The following is a 14,231-nucleotide window of genomic DNA, read 5'->3' on the forward strand; positions in this document are numbered from 1 at the left end:
ATGCTGACGTTTCCATGGTTATGCCGTCTTAGGGAAAGGTCGTATGTGGCTTTCCATCATAGGACTGTTTTGTTCTGCGCTTGGCAGTGTGTACTGTATTGCATTCTGTAGTTCAATGAGCTAGTTAACTCATCGTCGTTTCGTGTCTTTTTGCAGCATGGCAGATTTCCTTATCAGTGGTGGCACAGGCTACGTTCCAGAAGATGGACTCTCTGCCCAGCAGCTCTTCTCCATAGGGGATGGCCTCACCTACAAGTAAGCCTACTCTCATCTCTCATCCTTACTTTATCAATCTATTGTTATCTTTTATTTTCTGCTGCTAATGGACAACCCAACAACAACTCTTAATTGTTCAAGTTGGATGTGGTGAGGGTGGAAATGTTCCCGTCGTGCAACAGTTGGAACACTGCCTGTCTGTGTGTACGTCTACGTCTACCTGTGTGTACGTGTGCGTGTGAGTGTGTCTTGTGTGTGCGCGCGCTGTGCGCAAGCGCTTTGTAACGGCCAACACGTTTTGAATCGCAGATCTGACCAACAGTGTGTTGTCTCGGATGGTCAAACTGCTGATGAGCTGTGCTCTAAAGGAGATGGGTTGACTTACAAGTGAGTAGAACGGCCTTCTAACCAATCTATGACACTCTAATACCACAGAATGCGCTTCCCCACCACCACCACCTCCCCCCCACCAGTGGCGAGCTCCCAACTAGGAACCAAACACCAAAAATGTACCCGCTCAACCGCAGCGCATTTAAGACGATAGACACAACCGCTTCTCTTTTTCTCTTATTATGAGTTGATGAGGACATAGCCGTAATTGTGATCATGATTAGGGAGGATATTATGCTTGTTGTTGTCGTCCAGCATTCATCATTAAAACAACGACTAACTGTCATTTGTGCATGATGATCTGCTGGATCCTTCATTTTGAACACACAAGTAATCTATTGGATTTCAGCATTCAGCTGTATTTTACCATGGCCACACTAATGGCTACTAGTAGCATGCTACTGCTACTATAAGCATGCCACAACTGATAGTGGCTAAAATAAGCATCTAAAACTGCTTATCGCCACTGGCAGCATGTCCCCACTAATGTTTAGTGTAACTGTTAATCAAACTAAGGCTTCTTTCTACTAGTAGCAGGCTACTACTACATAGGATGTCCATACTGATAATATCCAATGGAGCATGCCACTTCTCATGCTAGATAATCATCCGGAACATATTTTTGGCAAAGGCCAATAAGAAGCATGAGTCGGTCTTTTTAGTGTTTTCTTTATTTCCTCATGTCATGGGGCAACGGGTTGGACTTGGTCTGGATTCCTGAGACGCATCTCTGGTCTCCTGTTAGAGTACTTTCTTTAGCTGGCAGTACCTGAGCCTTTAATGCCCGACACATAGTGGCTGGATTACCATTACCGCCGTTTTATTTAAGGTGCCTAAAGCTGCTCGCTGGTTTAGCGTGGATCAGTTATTTGTTATAAAACAAACGTTTTGTCAGTCTTTCCTGAATCAGGCAGTTTTGATCAGAGTAACTGTAGATGTTGGACGAAAGACTCCCGGCCCTACAACTTCAGTGCAACGTCTCCCGATATGGCCTTATTTTGTGTAGATTTAAAACGGAGCACTTGAAACCCAATCAGCCTTGCAGTGGGACATTTTGTACGACTGCCCTGTTGATTGAGTTTAGAAGGCGCTGGAACAATCCAGCCCATTGATGAGCTGCAGGTCGCTGCTCTTTAAGTGGATTTGCGTGCGTTTGATTGGAGGAGCGTCCTGGTGGCGGTGGCCCTTCTAATGAGGAGCATTGCGTTGTGAGGATGTGTGCGTCACGTGACCGGGTCGGTAGGGCCATCATGTGAGCCAACCACAGGAGGGAGGAGGAGTGGTTGTAGCGTCGGACACATTTTAGGATTAAATCATTTGGTGAACTTAATTAATGTTATTCCATGATGACATGTCAGGCAAAACGAGTCGAGTCCTGTTGGGTGTAAACATGTCATGCTAAATGATGAGCAGAAGACAAATATCTGATCCTAAATTAGCTCGTGGAGGTCTGCCTGCTCATCAGCACTGGAGTGAGTCCAACAACCAGGCCGTAATGTCTGCAGGGGGGGGCAGGTAAACATTGCTGCCTGATTGTGGTCTGTTTAGGGCAGCTTGTGGCACCTACCTGGGCTTAACACATTTGTATAAATGTTACATGAACTTGTATGTTCATGTAAACAGACTAGTATTCATTGGTTTGTACTTGACATGTTTCGACTACTTCCTGCAGTCTTCTTCCTGAATACTAGTCTGTTTACACGAACATACAAGTTAATATATCAAGTTAGACTAAATGAACTTTTTTGAGTTATAAATGTTACATTTAAATGAACATGCAAACAGCATCAAAAAATATTAATAAAGCACTCTAAAAATGACACTCTGATTTTATTTTTAAACATCCTCCCGCTAATCATGACAGGGTTGTTTATGCTTCTAGCTGGTACACTTTGTGAGTTTGGTGTGCAGACTCAATGAGAGAAATGATACGTTGTGTGTGTGTGTGTGTCAGGCCTAGTCCCTAGCCCAGCCCAGCTGCGGTCTGTGGCTTGGCAGTGAATTGAGACAGATGTGCTCTCGTCTTCCTGCCTGGCCCTGTGTCACACACGTGTACAAACACGCCCCCAAGCGTGCGTGTGTGTGCGCACACGCCTTCAACCAAAGCGCTCACACTAACTAAACGTCTTTCCGTTGCCTATGGCAAAACCAGTCCTTAGACCCTTGTCTGCAAAGGTTTCAAATCCAACCCATGTACTAGACTAGCCACTGGAAACACTAAGGCGGCCCCCGACCTAAAGACTTGTAATTGTAATTGAATGTAATTGAAGGGCTGAGAGATAATACAATACATAACCATAATAAACCATAAAAATCCCAAATATAGTGAGTTATAATCTAACTGTAACATAGTGCAGCGACGGGTAGTTAGTGGATGAGGGAGATCATCATAAGTACACTGGAAGTACTCTTGAATACATCAAACATCGTGTGTGAGCTAGGATCCCTTTTCAAGAACTAAAAGTACCTTTTCAGATAAAGATGATACCGACAACCGTTGCGATACAAATGCATGCGTCATGATATCAAAAGCAGCCTATATTCACTTCCCTCGGTAGGCTTGTAGCGCCGGATGCTATCGAGATGAATGATCAGTACATAACAGATGGTGATAATTATAGGCCCCTGATTGTAATTCGCCACAGTGGATTGAATAAGAGGACTGAATGAGTAACGTGAATTTGCTGTTGCCTTCACCACGTCCTGCAAATGTACAATGACCATGGTGAATATCTTAAGATATTCTGAATGCAAAACACTTCCACTCCACAGAATGTGATACGGGTGAAGTCTCGTTCTCACTACCATCACCAGCTTGGTTTGTTTCTGTTTCAATTGTCTTTTTTTTTTTATTTGTCCTTCCTTGAACAACTCTTCCCTCACAGTGGCTGACTGTAATTCACTGGTGTCTCTCTCCCTGTCTGCGTCTATTTCCCCTGGTTCTCTGCTTCTCTGCATCATGGGGTGTAACACTGCGTTTCCAATTGTAAAGGGAGAACGTAGGAGCGCTTGTTTCGATGCAGCTGATGTCCTTCATGAAAATGCAGCAGAACCGTTATTATTTAGATATTAGATTGCAGTTATGAATCGAGATCACGTTTTTAAGATGATTAATCGTGCCGCCCTACCGCTCATGCTGTCTACGAAGACTGAGTGGCCAAAGGGGTCATGCACTTATATTGTAACAATCAGTAAGCATGCCGGTTTTATTAGGAGCATGGTTTTCCCAAAGATCTCAGAAGAGCAAAACCATTGTGAGCTGTGTCTATTTATATCATTTAGTGTTATCAATTATTTACGTTTGGATGTAGGTTGGGAACAGAGCTTCCATTTCTTGGTTCATGGTCGCTGTGTTCAGAAATGTGATGAAGTTTCTGCGCATTTCCTTTTTCTTTTGTGTGTTTTCTTTTGTGAGCCAAGAACTTTGATTCAACTATTCAGAAACAGGAAATGCAATAAAAGATTTTAATCTAATAACCTTTTTCAAGTCCACCGTTGTCTAGTCGAATGCTTGTACATTTCAACTTCAGTTAAGATGAACTTTAAGGTTAATCCGTAGAAAATTGTGTGTTGACTGATGACACTGTTGACATTTTCAAGCAGGTTTGGCTTGCTGATGGCAATGTGAATGTCTTCTGAAACGCGCTAAACCGTCACTACTCTGTTTTTTTGTTTCAGTGACTTCCTCATTCTCCCCGGCTTCATTGACTTCACCTCAGACGAAGTGGTGAGTGTGTGGCGGTCCAAACCGGCCGTTTCCCAACGCCCACCGTAGGGTGCACGAGGCCATCGCAGCATGGAGATGACAATGAAACGCGTGTTGTGTATAAATTGCTGTCAGGCAATTCCACAACGGTTGACGATTTTAGTATGCAGCTGTAGTCGATTCCAGGATACTCCAAAAATAAATGTTGTTGAAATTTTCTGATCTTCCGATAATTCACCAGCATTATTTCCTTTTTTTTCTCTTTGTTTTTCCCTCTTTTGCGTCATGGCCGGCCACTGCCTTGTCTGCTAACCCTTGTGCTTACATTAGTGGTCAGGGTGTTGCTCCGGCTCTGCCCAAGCACAGCCAAGAAGTCTGGCTAGTCATTCTCTGGTTTTACTCCCTTTCATAAAAAAGGAGTAAAGAAAACAAAAGAAAAAAAGGCTTGTTAGACGTTTTCTCGCTGTATTTTTTTGCGAATGTTATTTTTATCCATCTCGGACCACTCTGTGGTTTGGCAGAAGTTGGGCCTTCTGGACGCTTGAAGGTTGTATGTAAGTCTTGAAGCAGAGGTGTTGGGTCTGCATGAAACGGTGAATGGGGGGGGGGGGGGGGGGAGAGAGAGACAGACAGAGCTGAGAGATGTTTAACTTTGGAGGCCCATGACCCAACTCAACATCCCTGGGAAGAATGTTGCACGGCAGTGCGTTTATCCTCACAAGATGGAGAACTAGTGTTGGGAATGTATCCCCCCCCTCTCACCCTTGGACTATGCTATCCCTTGGTATCCCACCTGTACAATCTTGTTATGTCGGCGTGAGATAACAAATTAAAAACGTCCCCTCAGAAGAAGAACTCCTTCGACGGGGTCCCATGAGCAAGGAATGCTTTAATTTTCGTTTTCTCCTATCACTTACACAGCCGCTTGTTATGGGAATACAACTCCTCTTTGCCCTCCCCCACAGGGGAACCTTGTGGGGGGCTGGCTGGCTGGCTGGCTGGCTGTGCCGGGTGGGAGGATGTTGTGCATTTCTTTTCGGCGTGTTTCCCGAGAGAAATGCGCGGAGGCACGAGTTGACGGAATGAAAACTGGTAGAGGCGTGTGACCGAGCTGTGCTGAGATCGACCAACACCTCACGGCCGCCCTGCTTAGAGGGTCATCGGAAGACGCGTCGTGGCCGTTGTTGTACCAAGCCCCCTAGTGGCCGAGACTGGTTTTACATTAGAACCATGCTTTCTCTGGTTGTTTATGCGTAAGCCTTCATGGTGTTCATTGTGGCTCCTCTTCCTCTTCAGGACCTCACGTCGGCCCTGACTAAGAAGATCACACTGAAGACCCCCCTCATCTCCTCCCCCATGGACACCGTCACCGAGTCGGCCATGGCCATCGCGATGGCGGTACGTCTCCCGGCACAGACCGTGCACTGAGTCCACTCTGACAATGTCGTTTGAATATTTCAGCGGTTCAGTTGGTCAGCAGAGTATTCGGTTGACCCCAAGGAAAGGAATAATCATGAACCTGTTGACCTCACATATTTAGTCTCAATTATGTGGTCTGTCTTAACAAATATTTGCTAATCATGGGTTTACAAAAGGCAGGTATTTGCTTTGCTTTCTTTCCACGTCGTTAAACATTGAATACTGGCTTTTTCTGATTGCTCGTCAGTCGAAGCAACCGAATGCACTTTGGTCTGCAAACTTGGGATGGGCATTTCACCCCGTTCATGACATTCCCTGGAGTAAGCAGACACTAAAAAAGGTTTATTGTCGATAAGTTAGCTAGTTTAATTTCGCCCATATTGTTCCAAGTCACCTGCATGGTCCTAAAGTGGTTCTCCTCTCTTAGCTGATGGGAGGGATCGGTATCGTCCACCACAACTGCACTCCTGAGTTCCAGGCCAACGAGGTCCGGAAGGCCAAGGTAAGGCCCCCTGTGCTCCACGCGACCCTGAAGCGCTGCGTAGCTTATGCAGACCGTCTTTCAAGCCACAGCTCATATTCTGATACCCTTTATCAGGAGCGCCGCAGCTTAATTTCCAGAGCAGCTTCGAGGTAGATTTTGCATAGACTTCACTGAAAAAAATGATCTGCAGTTTTCAGGGATTTGCGCTGAGTGATGAAAAATGAAGTTCCTAATGCCGATGTAAAGCCCATGCGCTCATTTCAATTCGAGGTATGTGCTTCTAAAGGAATTGCTTGCAAAATAACGGATGCCTTAAATCTGTCTAAAGGTTCAAGGTTTTACTAAAGCTTCAATTGGCATTATCTCCAATGACTCGCAGACGCTTACTCACCCATCAGATGACCAGCTACGTGGCCATGTCACGGCCCCAAGGAATAATGCTGCTTTTAAAACGGTTTCTTTACGGTTTCACGCCAGCATTGGGCGTACATGTTGGGATCTGGCTAAGTTGCGTTCGGATCGTATATTGGCAGTTGAAGGGATGATGGAAAATTAGTTATTCCAAATCCAATATTAAGGCGATTTTAACTAACTTACTAACTTACTCTATTATAAATATTTTGGATTTTTTAATATTTAAAGTAAAATGTTCAATCTTTTATAAATGTATTTCTCCGAAACTTTAATTGTATTGCCTGCAGTGGACTTTACTCCCACCCCCCCTCCTTGGAACGCCTCCTTCTGTATATTGGCATTCTAGAATAACGATGATCGGACTCAATGAACATAGAGACCACCGCCCAACCCTAGGGCAGGCAAGTATGGGATGTGTGCAAAGATAAGCCTAATAAGATACAGCTTACACTGTGGAGTGGCTTATTTATGCTTTAGGCAAGGCAACTTTATTGAAATACCAAGAGACAGACTTAAAGTGATTCACACGGAAACAGCGTCATAAAATAATAAGGTAAAACAGATGAGTAAAAGAAAACATTTGAAAACGTTTATTTGAAAGAATGCAACCCCATTTTAACGCTCCTGCGGCTTATAGAAAATGCAGCTTTTTCTAAAAAAGACAGTGCTTTGTTTGTTGTCGCCGTCCACGGTTTGAGCGCGTCGCTCCAGGCATGGCCGCACTCGGCAATCACTCCCTGTGCAGGTATTCATAGAGAAGGTCAGAGTGGCGGGCTGTGTGGGCGATGATTGATAACTGACGAAACGACACAAAGTGGATTTAAGCGTTTTCCGTCGTAGGGCGTCAAGTAGCTGAAGAGACGACAGGGCGGACCAAACCTGACCCTGTCACTGCGTAGGGTGGTCTAGACTAGTCATCTCATGGATCGTGATCTAGCGGGGGGACCCAGATGCATCGGGGAGCTCATGTTCTGGTTGGACCGCCCCTCCCGTTCTGTCCGGTTCCCGGCAGACCAGCACTACGACACAATGTCGTTGCTCTTATTGGTTGTGGCTCGTTCCAGTTGTGTCCAAGTTATCAATGGGCTGAGCCCATTGATAACAGCCCTTGGAAATCTAAAAACAAACGGAGGGTCTGGCTATGGAATGCTAGTGATCTCCTCCTCCTAGGCCTATTTGTTTGTCGTTATTTAATGTTCTTTGTTCTTGTTTCTGTTTTATTTCATTGCTGATGTGTGCAGAGAACAGAAAATGCTGCAACTCCTGAGTGACCGGCAGCTAATTCTCCCTCGGCAATCGGTTGCGGATAGAAACGACAAATCTAGAAAAATGAAAGATGCACCTTCGTTGTTATCGTTTATAAGTTTTGCGTTTAGGATTATTCTAGACGCTTCCATGCTGGAACACTCCCAGCGCTTTCGGCCGCCGTTCCTAAACACGTCCGGCCCCCCCCATGAAACCCATCGTCCTCGTGTCTCGCAGCGCTTCGAGCAGGGCTTCATCACGGACCCCCTGGTGATGAGCCCCAAGAACACGGTGGGCGACGTCTTCGAGGCCAAGGTGCGCCACGGCTTCTCGGGGATCCCCGTCACGGAGACGGGCAAGATGGGCGGCAAGCTGGTGGGCATCGTCACCTCGAGAGACATCGACTTCCTCACAGAGAAGGACCACAGCAGACCCCTGGGGGAGGTGTGTGTGTGCCGTCAATGTCCTCATCTAGGGCACTGTGCGTTTGTTGTCATCTTTTTGTGCTGTGTGTATGGTGTCAATTTCCTTGTTTAGGGGTTGTGTGTGTGTGTGTGCGCTTGCATCGTCATTTATTTCCGCTGGGCGTGTGCTGTCAAAGTCCTCGTCTTGGGTCTACGGGGGGTGTTTTGGGTGTTGACGGGAGTAATGTGTCTGAACATGCGTTGGTTGTTCTCAACATCCACGAAAGTCCGCGACCCGTTTTGACGTGCATCTCCATGACGACAGGCCATGACCAAGAGGGAGGAGCTTGTGGTGGCGCCGGCAGCGGTCACCCTGAAGGAAGCCAACGACATTCTGCAGCGCAGCAAAAAGGGTGAGACGTCAGCCGCCGCCTTGAAAGGATGACCACCCGACCCTGCCCTTTAAAAACAACCAAAAGAAAAGAAAAACAAAAGAAGCTTCCGTAAACACGTTTTACAGGAGTCTCAGTCACTGGAGGACAGGTGTGTGTGGCCTCATTAGAGGGGCTGCTGTTAAAGTGCTGGCGCCACACCTGTCCCCTTCATCAGGGGGTAGCAGCGGGTGATCTGCAGGTTACCTGGTCACCCAACGGGACGCCACCGAGTGCAAACCAATCTCCGAGGGGGGTTGGGGTGGGGATGTCCTTCATCAGTTGGATCCTTTAAAACGTCCATTTTGTATCTAGAAGGGTTTACGTCACACGTTAAAGGGCCCCTCTTATACCACCATGTGCGATTAGCCGTTTATAAAGTCAGCCTCTTCTGACATCACAAGTGGGCGTGTCCACCTAGATGTGTGACGGATAGATGAGCAACGTCTGCTACAGTCCACCGGGTGGGCTGGTGGGCTGATCTATCTGGCACACATCTAGGTGGACACGCCCACTGGTGATGTCAGAAGAGGCCGATTTTCAAAACGTCTCGTAACGGCCGATCACACTCACACCTGGCGGTGTGATATGTCACCTTTTTAAAAACATCCGTTTTGTATGAAAAATAGTTTACGGCGCATGTTGACATCCCGACAAAACGTTAACAAAAACATGTTTTTTCGTGCCCCCCCCCCCAGGCAAGCTGCCCATCGTGAACGACAGCGACGAGCTGGTGGCCATCATTGCGCGGACGGACCTGAAGAAGAACCGCGACTACCCGCTGGCCTCCAAGGATTCCCGCAAGCAGCTGCTGTGCGGCGCCGCCATCGGGACCCGCGAGGACGACAAGTACCGCCTGGACCTGCTGGTGCAGGCCGGGGTCGACATGGTGGTGCTGGTGGGTGGAGTTGTGTTCGCTGCCCCCTCCTGGTGGGATGGGGCGGTGCTGGTGGGTGGAGGGACAGGTGGAGGCTTGTTGTGTTCCCTGCCCCCTCCTGGTGGGATAGGGCGGTGCTGGTGGGTGGAGGGACAGGTGGAGGCTTGTTGTGTTCCCTGTCCCCTCCTGGCGGGATGGGATGGTGTGAAATGGGGGGGGGGGGGGGTCATTTTAAGTGTTAGATTTAATTAACAACATTATTCTTGGAAAGGGGCGTGCGTTAGGGTGTTCCGCTTATTAATTTCGATCAAAGACCAAGCCTAGTTCTTCCTCCGTGGCCTCAGTTTGAAATGGATTTGTAACTAGTCAGTGGGGGTCCTTTGAGAATGCAGGAGGCTGATATTAAACGCTGTGCAGAGCAAAGAAGAACCACTCCTACACTTTCATTAATTCGTTATTTCGTTGGCAGGATTCCTCGCAGGGCAACTCGGTGTACCAGATCAACATGATCCACTACATCAAACAGAAGTACCCCGACCTGCAGGTGGTGGGAGGCAACGGTACGGTCGCTCCCTGCTCGCTGATGTCTGTTCCCCCCCCCCCCCCCCCCCCCCCCCACGTTGATCTGTCTGCGCTGTTGGCTGATGTCCGGTGTTGTGGTTCCCCTGCAGTGGTGACGGCAGCACAGGCCAAGAACCTGATCGACGCGGGCGTGGGACGCCCTCCGAGTGGGCATGGGCTGTGGCTCCATCTGCATCACACAGGAAGGTACCCCCCCCACTGCACCCTGCCCCTTCTGAATAGGAGAATGACATTTTGTTCCCCACTTTTCTGACACTGGGGGAGCATATACTGGCCTGACTCTGTGTGAAGTGGACCCTTTTCCCACCATCCTCGGACACTAGCTATGGGGCCGCCAAGGCTCCTGTAGAAGACTTGACCAGAGAAGAGGACGTCCGTTGACCACGCCCACACGAACCACGCCCTGGTCCACTTAAAGATGATATCCAATAGAGTATATATTATATCGAATTATAGCAGACCCATAATGAGTATTATGCGGTCCCCTGGGTTTGTCCAGCGGTGACTCCCCTGGTGACGGGTCTATTGGGTGCGGTACCTCCGTGTTACCACGGCAGCCGGCCTGTCAGCATCCCCATCCCCCTCCATTGGTGGAGTGTCGTCTCTGAGGGTAGGTCACCACCCAGGAACAGCAGGTCACTCCGGGGCTGTTATTAGCCTTCCTGGCAGCCCATCTCCCTTGATGCCAGTGGGGGCCGTCAGTTGCCACCAAAAGAAAAAAGGGCAACCGATACTCGGGCTCTACTCCTGGTTGTCATGGCGATCTGCAGAGGAAGGCCACGTCCTCCGTTGCCATGGCGACGAGCCTTCCTCCGCTCCGTGACGGGGGTCACGTTCTTCGACTATCGGGACCCCCGCTGTCTGTTTGTAGCGTGCAGAGTGTGTTCTAGAGCAGTGGTTCCCCAAAACAATTTCTGGGGACCCAGTTACAAACCATCGCGACCCAATATAAAAAATAGTATAGTACTATCAAAAACATGCTCCTTGTTTAAAGTTTTTTTTAAATGAACAGGTAGGTGTGTGTTTAAGGGCAGCTATTGTTATCAGTAGCACAGTCAACATTAATCAATTCGTTAACCACATAAAATAAGATAAACTTTATTAATCCCCCGGGGAAGAAATTCGGGTGTTTCAGCAGAAAGAAGTGAGACTGTCAAACTGTAGAAATAGATGCCGAAATAGCGCCAAAGTATTTCTGTTAAATAAAAATAAAAGTTTTCTTTAATATACATTTATTTGGCGACCCAATTCAAATCTCCGGCGAACTTCTTGTGGGGGAGTTGACCCAGCCTTTGGGAAAGACTGTTGTAGAGGATTGCTGGGATAGCCTCACCTGGCCCGCGGCAGACGGGGGGTACGGGTTAGACCAGCCGTCACCACACACACCCGGGGACATCCCCGGCCTGGCCGCATGGGGGACTTCCTGCTCTGTTTATATCCACCCACCCTCGGCAGTGAAGCCTTCCAACAGCACCACACACACACACACACACACACACACACACACACACACACACACACACACACACACACACACACACACACACACACACACACACACGCACACACACACACACACACACACACGCACTTGTTCATGTCTGCATGATGAGATATAACTTCACATCAAGAGTACTCTTGGAGCCTGGCGCCTCCTCGTCTGTTTCCACGGTGACTGATGATGCTTCCCCCCCCCCCCCCCCGACCCCCCCCCCCCCCCCCCCCCCCACCCCCCAGTGATGGCGTGCGGCCGGCCCCAGGGCACCTCGGTGTACAAGGTGGCGGAGTACGCGCGGCGCTTCGGTGTGCCGGTGATCGCCGACGGCGGGATCCAGACGGTCGGACACGTGGTGAAGGCGCTGTCCCTGGGGGCGTCGACCGGTGAGCTCTGGGGGCCTAGAGGAGGAGGGAGGGGCCCCCGGGGGCCTAGAGGAGGAGGGTGGGGCCCCCGGGGCCTAGAGGAGGAGGGAGGGGCCCCCGGGGGCCGTAGAGGAGGAGGGAGGGGCCCCCGGGGGCCTAGAGGAGGAGGGAGGGGCCCCCGGGGGCCGTAGAGGAGGAGGGAGGGGCCCCCGGGGGCCCTAGAGGAGGAGGGAGGGGCTCCGGGGGCCTAGAGGAGGAGGGAGGGGCTCCGGGGGCCTAGAGGAGGAGGGAGGGGCCCCCGGGGGCCTAGAGGAGGAGGAGGGAGGGGCCCCCGGGGGCCTAGAGGAGGAGGGAGGGGCTCCGGGGGCCTAGAGGAGGAGGGAGGGGCCCCCGGGGGCCCTAGAGGAGGAGGAGGGAGGGGCCCCCGGGGGCCATAGAGGAGGAGGGAGGGGCCCCCGGGGGCCATAGAGGAGGAGGGAGGGGCCCCCGGGGGCCTAGAGGAGGAGGGAGGGGCCCCCGGGGGCCATAGAGGAGGAGGGAGGGGCCCCCGGGGGCCTAGAGGAGGAGGGAGGGGCCCCCCGGGGCCTAGAGGAGGAGGGAGGGGCTCCGGGGGCCTAGAGGAGGAGGGAGGGGCCCCCGGGGGCCTAGAGGAGGAGGGAGGGGCTAGAAACCAGATTGTTGAGGAACTTGAGGAATGCGTTTGTTTTTTTCGATCTGATTTTCGGTTTGGAAATAGTTTTTTAGGAATTTTTCTCATTTTGATTTCAAAAACATAAACTTTCTCATATTGTAATTTAAAACCATAGAGAGGCCGTTGCTATGCGCTGCCTCCTGTAACCGTGTGCCCCCCCCCCAGTGATGATGGGCTCCCTGCTGGCTGCCACCTCCGAGGCCCCGGGGGAGTACTTCTTCTCGGACGGCGTGCGGCTGAAGAAGTACCGGGGGATGGGATCCCTGGACGCCATGGAGAAGAGCACCAGCAGCCAGAAGAGATACTTCAGGTACCGGCCGCGCCCGTCGCCCCACGTCTGCTGTCCTCTCTTTGGGGGGGGGCGGTGAACTTTCATTCAGGAGACAACGGTCTCACGAGATTCCATCTTGCCAGGGTACAAGTAATGCGTTCGTGACACAATCCCGTCCGCTCAGCCTCCTATTTGGAACTGCGTGGTCACCTTGCGAAACAATGATGGACAGAAGGTGTGTGTGTGTGTGTGTGTGTGTGGAGCCGCCTCCTCATTGGTCGTCCTCCCCGTGTGTCTCTCAGTGAGGGCGATAAGGTGAAGGTGGCCCAGGGCGTGTCGGGCTCCGTTCAGGACAAGGGCTCCATCCACAAGTTCGTCCCATACCTGATCGCCGGCATCCAGCACGGCTGCCAGGACATCGGAGCCAAGAGTCTGTCGGTGCTGCGGTGAGAGCAGTGTTGTGTGTCTTGAGTGTGTTGTCATTCGTGGTGTCGTGTGTTTTTAGTTGTGTGTCTTGAGTGGGTTGTCATTCGTGGTGTCGTGTGTTTTTAGTTGTGTGTCTTGACTGGGTTGTCATTCTTGGTGTTGTGTGTTTTTAGTTGTGTGGGTTGTCATTCGTGGTGTTGTGTGCCTTGTGTGCGTGGTCATTCGCGGTGTTGTGTGTGTTTTTAGTTGTGTGCCTTGTGTGCGGTGTTGTGTGTTTCTGTGAACCTGTGGTCCCCCTCTCCAGGGCCATGATGTACTCTGGGGAGCTGAAGTTTGAGAAGAGGACGATGTCCGCACAGGTGGAGGGAGGGGTCCACGGGATGCACTCGTGAGTCATGGACACACACACACGCACCCCCACACACACACACACACACTTGTATGGATGGCCAAAAGGGTCAAATTAAGCCTTGTTTTACCCGTGTAGTGATATAAACGAATTGTTCGACCTCATACATGGGTTTGTTTTGCGTTTAATTCATGTAAGATCACTACTACAGAGTGAATGTGGATCTTCTGCTTAAAGTATTTGGATGACATCTAGGGGACACTAGGCAGTCATGGAGTAACATCAAGAAGCGATGTAGGCCTACATATCAGACCTTAAATGCACATGTAACACAGTCAAAGAAGGTGCAAATATTGACCCATATACTTTATTGTAGTTCTAAGAAAAAGCAGGTGGAAAATGACAGCAGAAACGCAGTATTTAACGTCGATTTATATCAACGCACGTCTAAGATGAGTCATAGTTG

General features: G+C 49.9%; 1 protein-coding gene across 1 annotated transcript in view; it reads left to right on the plus strand.

Annotated features, from left to right (window-relative positions):
- Positions 1-14,231, plus strand: part of LOC307089186 (inosine-5'-monophosphate dehydrogenase 1b-like) — a 29,601-nt gene that overhangs the window by 12,870 nt on the left and 2,500 nt on the right. The window contains 15 exon segments of the mRNA XM_079755341.1: positions 157-255; positions 526-603; positions 4,285-4,333; positions 5,609-5,710; positions 6,159-6,233; positions 8,112-8,318; positions 8,604-8,691; positions 9,408-9,607; positions 10,056-10,146; positions 10,258-10,301; positions 10,303-10,354; positions 11,906-12,049; positions 12,885-13,029; positions 13,293-13,436; positions 13,721-13,804. Coding sequence (XP_079611467.1) covers positions 157-255; positions 526-603; positions 4,285-4,333; positions 5,609-5,710; positions 6,159-6,233; positions 8,112-8,318; positions 8,604-8,691; positions 9,408-9,607; positions 10,056-10,146; positions 10,258-10,301; positions 10,303-10,354; positions 11,906-12,049; positions 12,885-13,029; positions 13,293-13,436; positions 13,721-13,804 — 1,602 coding nt within the window.

The sequence above is a fragment of the Pollachius pollachius genome (genome assembly GCF_949987615.1).
Source record: "Pollachius pollachius genome assembly, chromosome: 18".
Classification (NCBI taxonomy): Eukaryota; Metazoa; Chordata; class Actinopteri; order Gadiformes; family Gadidae; genus Pollachius; species Pollachius pollachius.